We start from the raw sequence: 21,194 nt of genomic DNA, 5'->3' as shown, positions 1-21,194 counted from the left end.
AAGCCGTAGTACTGTAAAAAGCACGACCAATCATCTGAGCCGGCCCGGTTAAAGTAACTGGAGGGCCTACCTGCCTGTCAGCCTTCCATCTGTGCACAAACTTATCTCGTGCCCTCATTGGTCATGTGCGCGTTCGTGTGTGTTGGAGGAGGGGCCCTGTAAGGAAGTGGCCGATTTTTTCCGGTTGTGTATTTTCAAATTCTAGCGCACTCGAGCTGGTCTCTCCAAAATTACCTACCCCACCTTTAAGTGTTACTCAGTATTGAAATTTGCTTAAGAAAAGTTTTTGCTAGTTTTCGCTGCTAAAATCCAATAAATTGTTCCGCGTTTGACGACAGCTAAAAAATTACATCTTGCCTTTAGGCTTCTCTTCACACCCGAATTGTGTCTTTTATCTCTCTCTCTCTCTCTCTCTCTCTCTCTCTCTCTCTCTCTGTGTGGTGGGGCTTTACAGAGTTTATCTCAGGAAGTCATACTTTAGTTAAATGCTGTTTTAGTGAAAAGACCCTGGAGCCCTGTTGTTTGTAAGTTCAGCCAAAACGTTCTCTCTAGTTTGACATCCTGTCTCTCACCCCCCTTTTCTCCCTCCTCTCCTCCCTACTGCAGCGGCTCCAGTTCCCCGAAGCTGGCACAGCCTCGTTACCACGACAACAACAACAACACAAGAGCACACCCCACCGCCACCCGTCCGACCAATCGGAGATCTTTTCCACTCCCCTGGTTGCGTTTCCGTGGGAACGGGATGACTCCAGGCCAGCAGCCAGGAGACCGTCCCCAAGCTCTCCCCAGACGCCCTGCACTGAGGTCGTCAGTCAGCCGGAGCAGAGGGCTCATGGGAAAGAGACGGAGCGCAGGACGGAGCCAGACAGTGAGTGATGTCAAATGGTCACCATGGTGAAGGGGCACGACTGGGGGGCGGGCAGTTTGTAAAGATAAACATACAGATCAACCCGGCAGCCTGTCGCCTAAAGCAGGATTAATGAAGTTATCTGGATAACTGCACTAAGTATCTCTGGGTCCCAGCATGGACTTAAGGAAACAGAAGTTCTGCTTTTACCTAATGAATCCTGCTCTGAGACGATCCCTAAAACAATCCCTTTTTTAAATTAAAACCTACTATTAAGGTTTTCTAATGTAATCACTCTAAACCTTTTTTTTTAATCCTTGAATACAATCCTACATTTTAAGTAATTGATGAAGTAAGTATATCTTCTTAAATCAACTTGGTTTGTTTTAACACAGATTGTTAGTGCGTACCGCCCTCTTTGTGGGGCAAGCCTGAGAGCACACTTTGTTTTTTTTACTACATTCAAATTTAGTTTTTAAAATAATAAAACCAACATAAAAGGATTGAAGCAGAATCATTTGGATACAAACATAACAAGCGTCACACAAGTCTGACAAAATCCTCTGCGGCTAACCTTTAAATGTAATTTGTATCCTAATCTTTATCTGCTAACTTTTAGAAAAACCTGGTTTACAAAGAATTTTGAAACATGCAAACAAAAATCAACAATAAGAATTCCAATGCCACTATTCCCCACAGCCCCACATCTTTGAGGCAAATTAGCATTTCAAATATCAGAATCTCAGCATCGGATGGATTTAAACCTAAATTAGGGAAAGATGAATGAGTCTGTAGAGCGGAGGATTTTCATCAACTGAACTTTCGATTCCAAGTCATGACATGCTATCTGTTTTAGTATTAAGCTTTAACAGGAATACCTCTGAAAACTCAGCGTACATGAAGCACTGTCATCATTGTGAATCTCATGCACTCTGTATAACCTCAACAACACTTGTTACATAACAGGTTTGTTTTGAAATCACTGGCTCCGCCTCTCTGTTTGCTCGTAGGCCAGCTTTATGATGTACAGCAGCTCTTGGTACACTTCATAATTATGATATAACACTGTTCTTTCCCTCTGCTCCCCTCTGTGTTTGTTCAGAGGAGGAAGGGGACTGCTCATTGTGGAACAATAAGTGCTTCTCTTAGCTTTTGGAGTAAAGGGAGGGGTGTGTGTAGTGTCAATGCTGCTATGTTTTTTATCATATTATTTTATTATATTTCCCTCTAGTGTAATCACTGAAGGTATTCATATAGTAAGTCTATGGAGGCTCTTCAGTTAAAACAAGTTAAACACTGGTTGATATTAAAGGTACAGGACAAATGTACAGGTCCGTGTTGGATAGACATTACGTTTTCCCTGGCTCTGGAAACCATCAACCTGACCGCACAGGCTCCTTCACACAGACATCAATGATCTGGTCTCTATGGATCGACACCATTAGTGGTGACCTGAACTGTGTTGTTGTCTGTTGGTGGTCACTTTAGGAAATCAAGGTATTCTTTCCAGGGTTCTTACGGTCATTAAAAACCTGGAAAAGTCATGGAAATTCAAAATGCAAATTCCAGGCCCTGGAAAAGTTATGGAAAACAATATTTTTCCCAAAATGTTGGAAAAGTCATGGAGATGTAACTAAAGTTGCATCAAATATAATTTATATTTTATCCAATCGCCGAAATAGTAATACTATAATGATAATAAATACTGTATTGTAATGAAACGTAAAATGGCATTTAACTGACGAGGTATTTTGCTGGTGAGGTTTTAGTTGCTTTAGTTTGTAGAAGCTAGTAAGCCTATTTGATTTGTTTTAGATAGGCACAACATGTTTCAGACCTTATTTTCCTGTTCCATGTTAAAATAAACCATTTTCAGTCAGTGGTACCGCTGAGAAAGAGTCATTTCTTTGGTCATGGAAAATAAGGTAAAGGTCATGGAGAAGTCATTGAAAATCATTGGTGAAAAAGTGTAATGAACCCTGTCTTTCTGATAATGAACTTATTACATTTGGGTGGAAACAGTTTGAAGTGCACCTGGACATATTTCTGGACATAACTCAAGAATTTGTGTAGTAATTAGGACAATTTCCCATCAAATGTCTAATAGGATCAAATTATGAGTTGATTACATTTCGGAAAGACATGATTAGCAGGCGTTAATTCCTGTTTTACTATACGATTACAGGATTATTTGTGAAACTCACCGTCTCTGACTTTGTCTTAGTGTTGTATTTGAAAGGTCTTCAGGTGACTTTATTAATCCAAATGTCTCTGTGTCTCGTCCATACAGCAGCGTCTTTATCAGAAGCGCAGAGTCGAGTGTCTGCTCTGGAGGCGGAGCTATGTGGGAAGGCCGAGGCGTTGAAGTCTATTCAGAACGAAATGGTGCAAAGCAAGAAGGAGCTCGCTGTGAAGGACGTCAGCATTCAGAAAGCTCGCAACGAGCTCAGCGTGGCACACACACGCATGGCTCAGGAGAGCGAACGGGTAAAAACAATCAGAATCAGAATACCTTTATTAGTCCCACAGAGGGGAAATTTGCAGCGTTACAGCAGGAAAGAGCCACAGACAGCTTAGTGTTGCATATCTTAAATGCGTTAAAAAAAGTACTAAGTTATAATATAATAAACAATATGCTAAAAAAAAGAAAAATAGAGATCAAAAACAAATCAAATCTACAAATCAAATCCTGTAGCAGTTCTTAGGATTTAGCAGCCCGGTATATATTACAGTTACTGTCTATAAACAGCCACTATCATAGCTACTACAGCAAGTCCTCATGTTCCACAAAATGGGTGTTGGCCTAATTTGTCAAATAATTTCTATTTGACTTTCCTAAAAATATAAACCTGTTGGGAATATTATACTAGTTACCCAATCGGTTGTTTTCAGGCACCTTGAAAAAGTTGAGCTTTCAAATCTAACCTTTACCCAAACAATGTCAAGGAGAGAGACTGAGTCGCCAATTCTCCTATTGTCTCGTTTGTAAAGGGTATTTATGCTAAGCTCTAAAAGAGTGAGGGATTTCCTCATGACAGAAAGTCAAATGCAGTGTCAGCTTCACAAGATACAAAGTGCATAAAAACAATAAAACAAAAGTGTTGAAACGCATCACTTTGAAAGCAAATACAACCGGTTCTGAGAGGTGACTTACAAACATGCCCACAAGTTAGTCTATTTACATTTGGAATAATAAAGTATTCTAATCTTCAGCAGGGCTCTAAGCCCAGGATGGCAGCAAAGAAAATGATCCTGTACATGTTTAAATGGAACGTGTGTGTGTGTTGTGTGACAGACATCAGGAGCGGAGCAGAGGCTGAAGCATCTACAAGAGGAGCTGAAGTGTCAGAGGCAAAACACAGAGAGCAGCCGACTGCAACACCAACAACGCTCCAAGGAGCTGGAGAAACAGCATCAGAGGGTGAGACGGATAGAGATTGATGGCTAATTTGGTCAAATTCAAGATTAAGAGAAATGGAATGAGAAGCTAAGAGCTTAACCCTTAGATGCACGAGTGACTGGACCCTACACTCTTCCATAAGTGGGTCAAAAAGGACCCGTATTAGAGCAATATGTTTTTATACAATTTTTGTCGTTTTGGTTAAGAAATATTTTGCTTCACACAAGAAATATTTTATATTTAAAGGTAGGGTAGGTAAGAATGAAGAAAGGGAAAAAATCTGTCCCTTCCTTCAGACTTCCTTACAGAGCCCCTCCTCCAACACACACGAACGCGCACATGACCAATGAGGGCACGAGATAAGTTTGTGCCCAGATGGAAGGCTGACAGGCAGGTAGGCCATCCAGTTATTTTAGCCGGGCTGGCTCAGATGATTGGTCGTGCTTTTTACAGTACTACGGCTTCCACAGATGATTTTTTTTTTTATGTATTTGTTGTCAAAGCATTTAATGTATTCATTGCAATCGGGATGTTAAGAGCATTCCATGGAATATAACAAAAAGTGTTTCTGAAGTGAATTAGCTACCCTACCTTTAATCTTTCATTATTTATAATTTTTTGACATTTTTTGACATTTAAAAAAAAAGTTTTTAACCTATTGATGCAAATATCTCCGTTATTCTGAAACCCTCACAGTATTCCAGTCCCTTTTCAAAACTCATCTCTTCTCCTCTTGTCTACTCATACACCCCCATCAATCCATGCCGGCTGATCAAGTTTGATAGTCCTATACCCCCCACCCTAACCTTCCCTTATATTGTAAAGCAATTTTGAGTACTTGAAAAGCCCTATACAAATATAATGTATTATTATTATTATTATTATTATTATTATTATTATTACACTGACAGGTATCAGATCTTGCTGTGTAAAATAATCTTCCTGAGAGGTGTCACTTGTGATGTAGTCTGTGTGTCCTACAATGAATGTATTCCTGACAGCAACAGGTGATAAGAATCAAAGGTTCCCATAGGATTCCATAGAAAATGCATGCGGGTCATTTTTGACCCAGTTATGGAAGTTTGGGGTAGTAATACAAAAACTACAATTTCTTAAAATGTATACAATGTACATTTAAAATGTGAATGGCATGATATCCAAAACATGTTTTTTTTAAGGAATAGGAATATGAAATGATAAAAAAATTTAATCACAAAGATACTTCAAGAAAACCACCTCACCGGGTTAAAAAAGACCCACTTATGCATCTAAGGGTTTTAAGGAAGCAAGAGGGAGTTTCAGATTGGTGTCCAGTTTGCTTTTTGTTCCATTCCACTCTAAGAAACAATACTGTGTTATCATCACAGCTGAAGAACATAGTTTCTCAGATGTGGTTGTGTTTGTGTGTTTGCCTCCAGGACCTGACGGAGCTGCAGAAGGAGAGACAGAGTCTGGAGAAGCAGCATCAGCAGGAGGTGAATAAGCTCAACCAGGAGCTCCAGCAGGCCCGCACGCTGCACCACGCCCTGCAGGCCCAGGCCGACAAGGTACGCCCAGGAACAGGAACATCAACACGGTTATGCTTCCTCTTTATTTTTACAATTAAATGTACCTTGTTAAAATGTTTTAATTCAGATATCTATCAACACTGGAAACTGTGGACCAAATTTCATTTTTTTCGGTTGATAAATGTGCTGTCTTTTCAGCCCTTTCCTGCTTTCTCTCTTTCTCCCTTCTCCTCCCTCCCTTTCTAATTCTCCTTGTATTTTTTAAGCTCAAGTTCAGTAAACTCTTCTTGCTTCTTCTCCCACACTTGCTTCTTGCCTGGTGTTGTTTTCTCACTGTTTCTGCTTCACTTTCTTGCCCTCTGTGTGTCTTGTTTCTTTTATCCCCCCCACCCGCTGTCCTCTCCGCCTCGTCCTCCTCTCCTCTCGGTTTCTCCCCAGTGGAAAGGTTGAGCAGTGAAGGTAATGACCGCGGGACTAAGTTTGAGGGTGCAGAATGCTTTGATGATGAGAGTGTGAAACAAACACTTAACTTGTGTGTGAGAAATAGTAAAAAGTCCGTAGTAAGGGAGGTGTGAAGGAAGATGAGAGATCTGCAGGAAGGTGTGTTGTGGAAAGTTGCATGACTGTCGAGATGAAGGTCTGTGTTTGTGCTTGGAAACATGGTGCTGTAAAGTGAAGGAATGCTGTGGTATTTATTTGTTATCAGCAGAACTATAATACACATTTAAATCCCTTGAGGGTGAGCACGCATACAAATTAAAAATCCTATCCTTTCAGACACCGTGACAAACGTCTGAACAATGAGCGTTCATTCAACCCTCAGTGTCCCCTAAAGCCTTACTGCAAGCACTTTTACAAACCACACAGATGTTATCTTGATATAATCTGGCAAGGCTACAGAGAGTAAACACAGATTGTGCCGATCAAATCACCCACACACTCAACTGCCGATATCGCATATTTCATGCGACCAATTTACACAGCTCTTTGAGGAGTTTGTGCACAAGCATGCCGTTTAACTTGAAATGTGAATCCAGTAAATGGGCTAATTTCAATAATTGTCAAATAACATATCATTATAGCCTTGTGTGCTGCAGGAACATTCATTTTACCCAGAAAAAGGGACACAAAACCTTAATTTCCAAGAAGATTGCTGACTGCAACTAAATGTTTGATTTATTGATCATATTTCCTATTTTTGTTCTTTAATGATTGTTTGGTCTGAGCTGAAAACATGTTCATGTTGCATGAAAGGTTATTTTAACAATGAACTGATAATCAGAATATTTACTTTGAATGTGATGTGATTACTGAAATTGGATGCACTGCACTCTACAAAAACATTGCCTTTAACATCGAACACGTGTACTATGACATGAGCATTTTCTATGAGCACTGGTGGGAAGCCGATCTGCTTCTTCTCTTCCCCAGAGGTAGACAGCTTATTCTCCTTATTGATCACTGATCGCCCTCCTGCTTCCCGTCCCTTCACTGGTCCTGATACCTGCCCCTGATACCTGCCCCTGATACCTGCCCCTGATACCTGCCCCTGATACCTGCCCCTGATAGCCGCCCCTGATACCTACTCCTGATACCCGCTCATGATACCCGCTCCTGATACCCGCCCCTGATACCCGCCCCTGATACCCGCCCCTGATACCCACTCCTGATACCCGCCCCTGATAGACGCCCCTGATAGACGCCCCTGATAGACGCTCCTGATACCCGCCCCTGATACCCGCCCCTGATACCCGCCCCTGATACCCACCCCAGATACCCGCCCCAGATACCCGCCCCTGATACCCGCCCCTGATACCCGCCCCTGATACCCGGTCCTAATACCCGCCCCTGATAACCGCCCGTGATACCCGCTCCTGATACCTGCCCCTGATACCCGCCCCTGATACCCACCCCTCATACCCGCTCCTGATACCTGCACCTCAACAGCAGCTACTCATTTATTGATGTCTTCTTTGTTGTTTTACCTCCTACTATCATCTTTGTTTCTTCTACCCGTTACTTCAAATCTTCCTCCCTGTTTGAATCAGCTACTGAGTCGTTATGTCCCCTGTCAGCTGTCTCTGCAGAAGCAGGCGTTGGACAAAGAGTTGGACACTCTGAAAGGGAAACTAAAGTGGACGGAGGGACAGCTGCAGGAGAGCCAGAAGAAAGAGGCACATACACAAGCCAAGCTGACGGTAACACACACACACTCACGCACACAGACACTGACACACACACACGCGTGCACACGTGCACACGCACGCACACACACACACACGCACACACACGCACACACACACACGCACACACACGCACACACACGCACACGTGCACACACACGTGCACACACACACACGCGCGCGCGCGTGCACACGCACAGACACACGCACCCTGAAGAGGCTGAGAATAGTGAGTCAGTGTTTCACTTCATTTAATTATTCATTAGCTGAGCTGTGGGTATATAGAGAACTCCATACATTTTTAAACAACATTTGAATGTGTCATATGCCAGTGTAAGATTTTCCTAACAAAGGAATTATAAAAATAATAAGTAAATGCCACATTGCAAAGATTGTTAAGTTCCTTAACAGCTTGCAACGTTAGCATTAAATGCTGCCTTTATTTGTGGCTTGTCGGCCTTTGGTTTGTTGCTATGTTGAAACTGTTCATGTGGAGCTGTGATTACAGAGCTATCACAGATTATTTTGTTCCTTATCTGGAAGTCGACCATGCCAAGATACCAAGAGCAAACATTTTAATGACATTTTCCACAGATTGATACTCATTAGTGGATTAGCTTTAAACTGATCACAAGAAATTATGTCTTATCATGAACATGCATCTGGTAGACTTGCTGTGTTTGGGTTTAATGAAACATGTTGTGTTGTTATGTAACCCAAAGGTTCGACTGAGAACTGAGCACTCCATGGAAGTCTGATCATTTCCCTGGAATCAACCCACCTGTTTTGTATGTCTACCCTTTTAGGAAGCGCTGCGTGAGGCCGAGGGTGTGGCCGTTAGTCTGGAGCAGAGCAGGAAGAGAGAGCGCGCTCTGGAGGAGGAGGGGAGGAGGCTGGCAGAGGAGCGAGCCGACGCCCTTCGTCTCCTCAAAGAGCTGCAGGGTGAGGAAGGACATATCCCTAAGAGTTATCAGTTAAATAACTTCTGCATTAGCGTTATCATTTTGGTAAGGCGGTTAGATGTATTATTCACACATTTTCTAGGTTTAACTCCAGCTTCTATAATAAGCTTTTATTAACTGTGTAACCAGAACACAGACACACAAATGTCCTCATTGAAACCACACACCTTGATCCCAAAGCCATTACAGCATAAATCATGTATTTTGTCAGGCTTTCAATCTATATCACTCACTTCATAATTGCAGTTTTTACAAATGTTCCCCAGATTTGACCTTTTTCCATGTTTTGTATATCTGGTTTATTGCTCAACAGTTTTTTAATGAATGAAAATCAAAAGTATTTTCAATTATTTTGGAGTTTATTTCTCATAAAAACAACAGTCGCATTATTTTAACAGACTGAGGAATGATGTTGGTTAAAGGCTTTAACATGAAAAACAATGGTATTTATATATTTTTTATCCTCCAAGCAATCTTCCCTAAAGTTAGGGACTAGGGTCAAGTCCACGAGTCCTAACGAGTGCTTGATATAGTTGGTTTTGCTGTGTAAAATGCACCCATCTTGTAAAATCTCCACAAATGCGGAAGTCTCTCTTCCCAGCGCTGCCCCCTGCTGACCAATGAAACACCATCCATGTAAAAGAATCAAAACAAAATAACTATTCCAGCAATGCACACATGTTCATTGCTTTTTTCTCCTGCCTGTTATTTCTTGATGTGTTTTGTTGTTTGCTGTTATTTATTTATTTTTAATCCGATTTTTTTAACTCTTTTAACTCCAGAGGAAAAAGCTGTCCAGGCACCCGTCCACCAACCCGTCCAGTTTTGCCCTGTTGGACAGAGTTTCTCTCCTCACCCCTCTTACTCTCCACATTCTGGTCCACCAACTCACATCAAGAGGCCCCGCGCTGCCACCTTAGCCGAGCAGGAGAGGGAGGAGGACCTGGATTTGGAAAAGAGAAGGGCTGAGATTGCAGCATCTTACCCCGCGGACAGAGAGCCGGGCGAAGGCAGAGATGCAGAACAAATCACTGACCGCCTCTCCCCTGACTCTGAGTCCTTTCACAGGGGGGGGGAACACAGAGGAAACAGTAGTGAGGAGAACAACAGTAGAAATGAAGTGATAAAGAGTGACAGCACTGGGACAAACAAGCACTGCACATTTGATGAAGCCCTCTCTAGTTCCTCTCCCTCTGATGCTGGTACGCCCACTAACATATCCATGGATGTTAATCAATGCAGTTTGAACCTTTGTGCTGAAGAAACTCCTTCCTCACTCAAGCCCTCTGAAGATCTCAAGAGGGAGAATGCCTCACTGCGGTCAGAGCTACAGGACGCAGAGGAAGAACTGCAGAAACGACTTGAGGACCTGGAAGCTCAAAGACGGGCGGAGACAGAAGCCAGGACCCGGCTGAAACAACTCGGCCGCAAACTTGCCGGCCAGACTGCAGAGAAGGACGAGCAGGAAAAGCAGTGGAGGGCTCAGCTGGAGAGTGAGAAGGAGGAGACTGAGAGGTTGAGGAAGGCCATGGCTGCTCTGGAGACAGAGGTGTCAAGAGGGAGAGAGGAAACGGAAAGGAAGGAGATCAAGGAACCGGAGGAGGGGAAAAACAAAGCACTAGAAGACCGGGAGAGTGAAATGATAGAACTTAATATCCAGCTAAAGAAACAGCTCGGGGAGGTTAAAGCCCAGCTGGCTTTAGAACGAGAAGAGAGAGGAAGAGAGGAAGATGAGAGAAGGCAAAGGACAGAGACAGACCAGGAGCAGCTGGAACAACTTCAAGCTGAGCTGGAGGAACTGAAGCTCAGCAGAGAAGAAGACTCGCTGGGAGAGGACAAACTCTCAGTTGCCAACAGCCCACTGACTTACCTGTCTCTCCGTGACGATGAGTTCAACTCCAACATCGATCGCTGCGACAACAAGCTCCTCCCCTCCCCGGAGCAGCACCTCCTCTTCTGCCAGTCCACCAACCAGCGCAACATGCTGGCGTCTCAGGCCTCAGGCGGTCTCATGACCCAGGGGGATCAAACAGTGATAGAGTCTGTACACTCACCTCTGTCCAACGAGGGGCACACCGCCTCTGACCGTGAAAACCACCAGCAAAACTATCTGAGAGGGTCTTCCCCGTCAGACCAATCCCTTTCTGATCTGCAGGAGGTTGAGACCACCTCTTCAGATGTTGCTAAAGAGGTGGAGTGCCTGCTGAAGCAGGCTGCAAAGGAGACAGAACGTGCAAATCAGTACCAGGTTAAACTGGAGGCGCTGCAGAGCCAGGTATGTCACGGTGGATACCATACATCATATTTACTACGTTAAGTTTGTTAGGCCAAGGTCAAACAATGGATATGGAGAATATATAAATAAAACTGTTATTAACTAAATCACAACACTTTAGCCTTCAATAGACTCAATCCTATAGATGAGAGTAACACCTACGTCACTTCCGGGAAAAAATGACGGCCCCGCCCACTTTTGGAGGAAAACAACGCTGTCATTTGAATGGCGGTCAATACAGATTCTGAAGTTTTTGCCAATCCGATCAGAAATGAAAGAAAACCGTGGATTTTTGGATCTTCAAAGAGCTCGATTACGATGACCAGACAGGCAAACAATTACATTAAATCATTTGCGATCGGGCTCGATATATGGTTAAATTAAAATCAGTAGGCGAGGCCGTAATTTCTCCAGCTGTTACTCTCATGAGCAAAGCGGAAAATAATAGTTTTATCATGCTGAAAAGCTGCTGTGTCATTTATTGCTCCTCAAACATTAAAACAAATCCAGAGTTCAGTGTTTCTGGACTTCCTCTAAGAAAAAAGGACAGTATAAGAAGAGCTCTGTGGCTTCAGGCTCGATCGCCGTTCAAATGACAGCTTTGTTTACCCCAAAAGTGGGCGGAGCCGTAAAGTGACGTAGATGTTACTCTCATCTATGGACATCGATCGCCTACTGCTATATTTAACCATATATCAAGCCCACTCGTCGATTTCCATTGGCTTAATATAATTGTTTGCCTGTCTGGCCATTGTAATCGGGCTCTTTGAAGATCCAAAAATCCACGGTTTTCTTACATTTCTGATCGGATTGGTCCTTGATACTGTTGGCGCTTGGTACTGTTGGTGCTTGGTACTGTTGGTAATTGGTACTGTCAGTGCTTGGTACTGTTGGTACTTGGTACTGTCGGTGCTTGGTACTGTCGGTGGTTGGTACTGTCGGTGCTTGGTACTGTCGGTGCTTGGTACTGTCGGTGCTTGATACGGTCGGTGCTTGGTTCTGTCGGTGCTTGGTTCTGTCGGTACTTGGTACTGTCGGTACTTGGTACTGTCGGTGATTAGTACTGTCGGTACTTGGTACTGTCGGTACTTGGTACTGTCGGTGCTTGGTACTGTCGGTGCTTGGCACTGTCGGTACTTGGCACTGTTGGTACTTGATACTGTTGGTACTTGTCAATGTCTCTAGGTATGTAAATATAGCCCTGTAAATACGATGTCCTTTTGTGTTATCTGTTGTTTTCTGTTCGTGTTGTAACCTACTTGCGGCCATGTTGGACAGGTCTCCCTTGAAAAAGAGATCATGATCTCAATGGGACCACCTGGTTGAATAAAGTTTAAAAAAAACACAATAACAAATGAGGAACATAATTAAAAACAAGGTATCACTGAACCATAAAACAATAAAACATGAACAGTAATACTACTGAAAAATTACAATTGCTCCAAATTATAAGCCACATTTAAAAAAGATAATATATTATTTACTTTGACGTTGCTGTTCTCAAATGGGAGGCTGTGCACCCGGTGAGGTTACAGACAGAAGTCATGAAAATAATAGCATTCACTTCCTATTGTAGTTAGTTGTACCATTATACAGCGAATGGAAACAAAAACTTTAGCATTCTTTGGCTTGCCTTTTTGAAGTTGTGCTGTGTTAGCTGTTCTAAAACACAGTAACACCCTGGCTTTAGTGGCTTCTTTCCTGTTTTCTAATAAGCCTTTTCTCCTTTCGTCTGCCCTTTTTATTATATTCTTCTCAGGTGACACGTCAGACAAAGCAGCTCACCATGGCCTTTGAGAATCAGAGCCAGCACATCTCTGGTCTGTTAGCTGAGCTGCAGGAGAAGGACAGCGCCCTCCTCAGCCAGGGAGAGGAACTGCAGCAACACAAGCAAGAGCTGGACGTGCTCAAGACCCACTCTGAGGAGAAGAAAAGAGAAGGGAGGACGGTCAAAGAGGTGGAGCACGGAGAACAAAAAGAAACACAAGTTGAGAGGTCGATTCAGTCACATCAGGAAAATGTGCTCAAGACAAACTCAGCTAAAGACGGTGTCTCTGAGAGAGACGCAGGTCAACTAGAGAGTGTGACTCAGATTAACCAAGCCTCTGCTTGTGTGATGGGTGAGACTCAAGGTGGAAGAACAGCAGATGTGAATGCAGAACAGCTCGCATTATTGGCCAATCAGCAGCTGAGACTAGAAGGAGTGAGTATCTCAGACTCCAGGGCCCCAGCTGCACACACTGACAGTGAAAACAAACACGACTCAGTTAAACAAAGCCAAGACACAGGAAATGCTGCTGTGTGCTGCTTGGAGGAACAGAGGTCACCTAGTGTGCCGACTGACATCAGCTCTGACGCACGCCAGCAGGATGTTAGCGGGAGGGGAGATGAAGGTGGAGACTCAGAACGGGAAGATGGGAGGACTTCAAAGGCTGAAGAGGAGCAGGAGGCAGAGCTTCAGATCGACCGACTGTATCAACAGGTAGTGACGGAGTTCTACCGCCAGACACTAAACTGAGACATATCTAACTGAAGAACAGAGACAGAAATAGTTCAAGTTAATGAAGTATAAAAGATTAAGTACGATAATTAAAACAGTTTATTCAGAATTATTTGTTTTGACACCAACATAAACTCTTTCCTAGTTCCTACATTACCTTGGAAGTATTGATCATGGATGTATAATAAGAACTGGATACAGCGTGGGAGGCGGGGTCTCGTTCTTTCCTATGAGAGCTGCTCATTGGCGCAGGAAGACAAAATGGCCCAACTTTTGAGAGAGCGAAACGTCACAGATGACCCATCATGCCTGGCTGCCAGAGCAGAAGAACCCGTATGTGCGCTCATAGAGCATGCGCCCCTTAAGCCCCGCCCCCCGAGCTCCCACTCTCGGCTCACTAGAATGAATGGAGAGAGAAAATAAATCTAGATTCGGCTTTTAGTGCATTTGACAACTTTAAGGACCGAATGATTCTAATAAGGGCTATAAAATAGTTCATACTGGGTAGTTTATTTAGTTTAAAAAAATGTATCCACCGATTTACAGACGTCTCTTTCCCAATGTTAGTCAATGGGGAAAAGTTGTTTTGGGCCGGGTGACGCCACGGACTGATACGGGAGTTGCAGTACCGCCGTTTGGACACAACGAATGTTGGCACAGAGTCCGGCGCACTTCCTGGGGGCTTGGTATTGACTTGTATATATTTTGTTCCTGTGTTTCCAAAGTGAGTAGTATGTGATTCCTTGTGTCCTGTGCTTCCCCTTCTGTCCAGGTGGAGGAGCTTCAGAGGAGGCTGCGGTCTCTCTCCGCAGAGACCCAGCAGCAGTCCCAGGAGCTCGTCATGTGGAGACTTGCCTCCAAACCAGCCCCAACACTCGACCAGACCCTTCCCAACACAGACAACCAGTCTGATACCCCAGAACAGATTCCTGCTGTCAGACGGTCCCAGGCAGACCAGCAGCCGGGGGATGAGATGACCCCGGGCCCGGCGCCTCCCCTGGGTCTGCAGGAGAGCCCCGAATATGTGACAGTCATCAGAGAAGACGAGTTACTCCTTTCCTGCTCCTCCAACAAGCTGCAGGGCCGCATGCTGTTCTCCAGGTAACACACTCACTCTCTCAGAGCTACAGAAACTATATAAATATATGGCATTAACTTACAGGAAACTGTTAAATGCATATCTTTAGGGTGTCTGTATTTAAGCCTCTGTTTTCCCTTGTTCATGCTTTGATTACATGTTTTTGCTGTTTTACCAAAAGACTTCAGCACAGCAACCTGCCCGAACCCAAGAGCCTCCATCCCTCCAAAAACACTGCAGAGCTTCTTCAAAACAATCGGGACACTGAAACCATCGACAAGGTTAGTTTCCCTTTAAGGATGACTCACTGCCATACCAGTCCACTGCTAAGGTTAAAGGTAGGGTAGGTAAGAATGGAGAAACTAGCTCGAGTGCGCTAGAATTTAAAAGTACACAACCGAAAAAAATCTGCCCCTTCCTTCAGACTTCCTTAGAGCCCCTCCTCCAACAAACACGAACGCGCACATGACCAATGAGGGCACAAGATAAGTCTGTGCACGAGATGGAAGGCTGACAGGCAGGTAGGCCATCCAGTTATTTTAGCCGCTAAAATAATTGGTCGTGCTTCTTACAGTGCCACGGCTTTCACGGATGACATTTTTTTATGTATTTATTGTCAAAGCATTTAATATATTCATTAATATCGGGATGTTAAGAGTATTCCATGGAATATAACAAAAATTGTTTCTGAAGTGAATTATACGGAGCCCCTAAAGGTTCATGGAGAGAAAAAAAAATCTAGTGCGCACAATGTACTTTCTCGTTCGCACAAAATACTATTTCGTGAAAGTTACCGGTGCGCCAAGTAGGAAGTGGAGCACAGAGGACAACCGCTTCATTGCAGATTGTTATGTTTATGTGGAGAAATGGCAGTGCATACATTATTTGAGATATATTTCAAACTCGGACTTCATTTAGGGACATTTTGGTCAGGGGTTTAGAGCTATTTGTTTAAGCACCGGATTCGCAAAACAGAAGAGTCTGTAAACCAGTCTGCTTTGATCTATGAATTCCTGTCCGTGACTCTCACAGTATCTGCTGCCCACAGCTGTTTTATAGAAGGAAAACCTCCTTCACTTTATAAAATCTCTGCGGCACCAGTGGCCTGTACTACGAAGCAGGATTTGCTATTTACTATTCATTCATGAAGTATGACGCTGTGCTGTCAGTACGCTTCTCCATGTTTGTGATTGGTCAAATGTTGCTAACCCCGTCCCTTTCAGGTGAACGCGCTCTCAGCCGGACAGAAAAAGTATATAGTTCGAACGAGAAAGTATATCGTGCACACAAATTAATAAAACGTGGCCTGGTGTTATTTAAATTGAGGCCACGAATTACATCTCGTGCGCACAAATTAATAAAGCGTGGCTTCGTTTTATTTATTTTTCTCTCTATGAACCCTATGAAGCGTGTCCATATCCAAACTAAAAAACACCTGCCTATCCTCAGTTCTTGTCGTTACCAGGGGAATATAAAAAAAATGCTTTGTTTCGATTATTGTGCACACGTCTTTGTGGCTTAAGCCTTACATTGTCTTGTTTCTTTTGACTCAGGAGTCTGAAAAAGAAAACCAGGAGATCAACTTCTTGCATCAGTCCAACACGTTTCAAACAAAACACAAAGAGAGGAGAGACACTGAAGTTATCCAAATGATCTCTGAGAAAACAGGGCCACCACATTCCACCAAAGAGTCCCTGAAGGTCTCGGGGCAGAAGCAGATCAGATCATCTGAGTGTCCTCCTGAGGCCACACCTGATGGTCTCACAGCAACCAGCGAAACAAACACAACCCATGGTTCCTCAGGGAAACATGGCAGGACAGAAATGAAAAGTGTCAGCAGTCAAACGGAAGAGAGTTTGAACCCTCGCAGTGCTCCACCTGAACTCCACTGTGCGCACACACAGACTGAGGAAGAGGAAGAGGAGGAGGAGGAAGAGTTGGTAGAATCCCCTCCTGTCTCTCCTATCACACGATCTGAAGCAGCAGAGTTAGGACTCAAAGTGTTGTTTTCGGGTTCCTTCCCCATCCCATCTGACCCGGCCCGTCTGGCTGAACGAATCCGTCGCAACAGGACGCAGCTGTCGGCCGCCTTCGACGACACCGAGTACGAACCCTACGGACTGCCGGAGGTCGTCATGAAAGGTAACTTTGTTCCTGTAACGAGAATACACACACATAAGAAACATGTTTAGTGTGTTCCAGCTACACAGTGAGAGCCATGCGGTGAAAGCTGGATTATAAATAGCCCGACTGTCAGAAGTGTTTATGGGCACAGTCTCCGAGTATCTGAATCTCGCTTGTGACTGTACAGAAAACAGAAGTTTCTGCTCTCTGTTCTTCATCACTCTGTTCTTCATCTTCTTTCCCCCTAATCCTCTTATTTATCTACCTGTCGGCCCTTCTTCCCGTCCTGCAGGTTTTGCCGACATCCCCAGCGGTCCTTCGTGTCCCTACATCGTGAGGAGAGGTTTGTTAGGGACGTCTGTGGTGCCTGCGCCTCAGAAAGACTGGAGACAGGAGGAGGAGACGGATTAAAGCACAGCTACAGGTAACCTTCAGAGACAAGGGAACAATCAGTGTTACATTAACCAGTTAAACCCCACGGGCGGGGGCAAAACGCAACATCTTGCGAGTAACAGCGTCTGAGGGCTTCTTAATGTTTAACAAACTATGAATGTGTCATACCCACTTAACTGGAAGAAACTCAGCTACCTGACAATATTAATATCAAAGGCTCTGAATTAACCCTGAGCGAATAAATCATAGACCTTAGCATAGAACTCAAGGTAAAATACCCTTATTACTTATCGGATCTGCACAAACAAGCTATCGATTAGCGAGCTGACATTCCACAGATTCCAGACATATAAGTATCATCACTGAGCGATCAGAGCTTGCAGCGAAACTACAACAAACAACAACAACAACATTTGCTTTCCGGAGCCAAAACGGCTAAAAACGTCCTATCTCTGTTGTTTTCTGATCAAAAGTTGTGTTCAATGGCATTACAACGATAAAAACGCTGCTGAAGGTTAATCCAATGTCTCTGTGTCACTTTGAAATGATTACTGATAATCCATCATTCCATTTTATGTCAATAACGGAGATTTCACATTAGCTGCTATGATAGCTACGAGAGTGTATGACAGCTTCCGGTTCCAGGGCATTCTGGCTACGCATCACTCTCATTCACCAATGGTAATGTTTAGATGGATTTAGGAACCTCCCCTCGATTCTATTGGCTCTATCGGTTCAAAAGAGGTGTCAATCACCAACATCGACCAATGGGTTCTAGAGATATGGAAAATCCACCCAAATGACCCCAGAGGTGGGTTTTTTTCTAAACCTCTCTAAAAAGGTCAAATGTCACTTGTTGTTGCATCAATCTTGATACAGGGTACTTATTATATGTTATAGTTTGGATTCTTAAAGCTTTTAGTCTTCGATCCCATCATTCAAGGGTGGTTTTCACTATAAGTCATGGGGGTTTTTTGGACGGAAACTATCATTTAATTTTTTTTTTACTATGTTCAATCTGAATTTACTTTAAAATAAAAAATATCTACATTGATTCTGACTCTTCTACATCCAACTCACAGGTTTATCATTGCTTTGAGAAAAAAGATTATGAATTCATCCCTTTTTAGAAGTGAAGTTATAGTCATTTGTTGGCATGTCATTTTCGAGCCTGAGGCCTGAAAAACAGCCTCAGGGCTCAACAGGTTAAGAACATTTTATGTCTCAAGAAATTCAAAAAAGGCATTTTGCATAATTATAAGAGACAAATAACAGACATTTTAAGAATAGAAAAAGAAGAAATGTAACATTATTTAAGTTTTTCTGTGTGTTGTTTCCGATCTTCCCAACCAGTTTCTGATGCTCAGCCTCAAGGTTGATGTGCCCTTTAAAACAAATCTAACTAACTGAAACGATTTTCTTTATTTGCAGCCTTTGTTCCCATGTTTATCATAATCACAAACATGTCACAAAGTGCGATAGTGTGGCTTATTAATTACAAATCAAAGTGTGTGCGAGGACATTCCCCCTGTGCCACCGCAGAGACAAAGCAAGTGGTGTGTGTGTTGCCTCAGTATCGCCTCACCCAAAGAATGTATTAGATAAACGTACAAATATGTTGTTTCATTATTATTATTTGCTTCTTTATTTGGTTTAGTTGAGATATTGACCCCTATTAAGCCGAAAGGTTGACTCTATGTTTTGTGTACCGGTTACCTAGAGATCTGATCACTGCGGCTTGAAGATGAACCTCAGTGATGGCAGCTCTTCAGCCTCTCTCAGTCACCATCGCTCTGAAGCATCAGACCAGCGCAGGGCCCGTGTAGAGAGCTGCTCTCACACAGGGACCTCTGGGTGTGTGAGCAGGTAACTGGGCCTGCAGAGGGAACACTCCCACTGTGCATTTATATCTAAATGATCACTAGTTTATGCTCCAATGACTGTGTGGAGACTGACCTCCATCACGAGGGTGTCACTTTACGCCTGCCTGTATGTCTGTGTGCGGAGGTACAGAGTTATGGATGTTTGTTGGTGTTTATTTGAAGTTTACAACCACTTTTCCAAAGGGACTGATTTAGTTTGTAGTCTCCACTGTGGGTCTAGCTTGAGCCAGCTTTGAATGAAACGGTGCCTAGTTCATGCTTTTCCTAAACAAGTGCGTGTCAAGATAAGTCTGACTTACTTTCCAAAAAGGGAGAAGCCAAGAGAGGCCTGTTGGGGATTCTTTTATTTCCTTCTTTTTATCCTTGAGGTGTGTGTGTGTGTGTGTGTGTGTGTGTGTGTGTGTGTGTGTGTGTGTGTGTGTGTGTGTGTGTGTGTGTGTGTGTGTGTGTGTGTGTGTGTGTGTGTGTGTGTGTGTGTGTGTGTGTGTGTGTGTGTGTGTGTGTGTGTGTGTGTGTGTGTGTGTGTGTGTGTGTGTGTGTGTGTGTGTGTGTGTGTGTGTGTGTGTGTGTGTGTGTGTGTGTGTGTGTGTGTGTGTGTGTGTGTGTGTGTGTGTGTGTGTGTGTGTGTGTGTGTGTGTGATCAGCTGTGAATATGGACATGTGTGTCCTCTTCTTGATGTGTGTGTGTGTGTAGGAGAGAGAGGGGGTGAGCACATGTCTATGACTCAGTGTAACCTGTGTTGTTTCCGCTCCATGTATGGTGATACACGCTGTGCTCCCTCTCTGCTCCTTCGGCTGCTTTGCTTCTCTGTCTTACACTAACGAGCACTCAGTGGTTGAATCAACCCAAAAAAATCATTTGAAGCTTTACTTTATTAGCATAAAGACAATTTCAGATAGCTTATATATTTTATTTGAGTGATGAGATATGATGTTATCGATAGATTTTGGATCTTGCACATTTGTTACTTTGGTTAGATAACGGTAGCCCACATGTAGATGAACACTGTAGATTTTGTAGATAAGTTTGGAGTACCGGTAAATGTACAGTTTGTGTTACGCCCTACGACAGGGGATCTCTCCACTTTGCTGGCTTGCAAGCTTTGTAAGTAAGAGGATGGGTTCATAATGTTTTCATGTCCAAAGCTGCAAGATATGCAAATATTTTGGCTACAAAAAGGTTTATATGGAGCAAAGAAAATGCCCTGTCATCTGGAGAAAATGTATTAACAGCCTTTTTCAAAAGTCTGCCTTAAAACTCTCAGAGGCCCACGTGTGCATTGACATCTTCAGCTTGGTTGCAAAAGGGACGGATAAATTCACAACGTTTATTCAAATGCAATTATACATTGACTCTTTTCTGCAAACCATTTTTCTGAGGTTCAATGCATGTCCATAGGGTCACACCGCTAACAAACAGTCACTTGCCGATGTTTGATAGAGTAATAGTAACACAGAGAAGTCACTATAACTTTACAGGATACCCGCTCCATTTGTTTTACAGAAGTTTCATATTAGCTTCAGTGAGTTTTGTTACTGATTAAGGACACTACAATAGCTTTAAAACAATTTTGAAAGGACACGAGCAACAATTGCAGCATTCATTATTTCCATTTCATACATTGGAGAGCAAGTTTTTTATTTTTTAAGACGGATTGAAACAAATGTGAAATTATCCTTTGAAACCCTGCTGAGATTTTTCAGCGGATTTTTTTTTGACACATTTGTGTTAAGAGTAATTTTTTTTAATTGTATTTACATATTTCATTTTATTTAGTGGTAGAATCTTTTCCACCTGGCCTTGGTTTGTTGACCTAGTCAGAGAAGTGTGGACTGTCCTGACTCCATGCCATCACTATTTATTTGCACACACACACACACACACACACTTGCATTCTGCCTTAACATCTCTGGGATCTGTAGTCTTTTGGCAGTGAGCTGGGGTTGATTGATGTATTTGTTGCCTTGTTTTGGACGCTACATGTCTGAATGTATCTGTGTTGTGTTTGCAGCAAAAATAAAAGGCTTGCTCGTAATTTAA

At 43.2% G+C, this 21,194-nt stretch overlaps 1 protein-coding gene across 2 annotated transcripts in view; it reads left to right on the top strand.

Moving 5' to 3' along the window:
• LOC307032531 (uncharacterized protein) overlaps positions 1-21,194 on the top strand; it is a 26,751-nt gene extending 5,557 nt beyond the window's left edge. The window contains exons 7-19 of one of the 2 annotated variants that reach the window (XM_079670573.1): positions 607-868; positions 3,141-3,334; positions 4,143-4,268; positions 5,666-5,794; positions 7,831-7,953; positions 8,745-8,880; positions 9,683-11,175; positions 12,935-13,657; positions 14,448-14,776; positions 14,935-15,034; positions 16,307-16,895; positions 17,170-17,301; positions 18,991-21,194. In XM_079670573.1, the coding sequence (XP_079526699.1) occupies positions 607-868; positions 3,141-3,334; positions 4,143-4,268; positions 5,666-5,794; positions 7,831-7,953; positions 8,745-8,880; positions 9,683-11,175; positions 12,935-13,657; positions 14,448-14,776; positions 14,935-15,034; positions 16,307-16,895; positions 17,170-17,288 (4,323 nt within the window). In that variant the 3' untranslated portion in view covers positions 17,289-17,301; positions 18,991-21,194. Of the gene's footprint in view, positions 1-606; positions 869-3,137; positions 3,335-4,142; positions 4,269-5,665; positions 5,795-7,830; positions 7,954-8,744; positions 8,881-9,682; positions 11,176-12,934; positions 13,658-14,447; positions 14,777-14,934; positions 15,035-16,306; positions 16,896-17,169; positions 17,302-18,990 lie in introns of both variants that reach the window. The other variant, XM_079670572.1, reaches the window with a different exon arrangement.

The sequence above is a fragment of the Notothenia rossii genome (assembly GCF_949606895.1).
Source record: "Notothenia rossii genome assembly, chromosome: 3".
NCBI classification, from domain to species: Eukaryota; Metazoa; Chordata; class Actinopteri; order Perciformes; family Nototheniidae; genus Notothenia; species Notothenia rossii.
The sequence above is the reverse complement of the archived record's forward strand: the minus strand, read 5'-3'. Positions and strand labels throughout refer to the sequence as shown.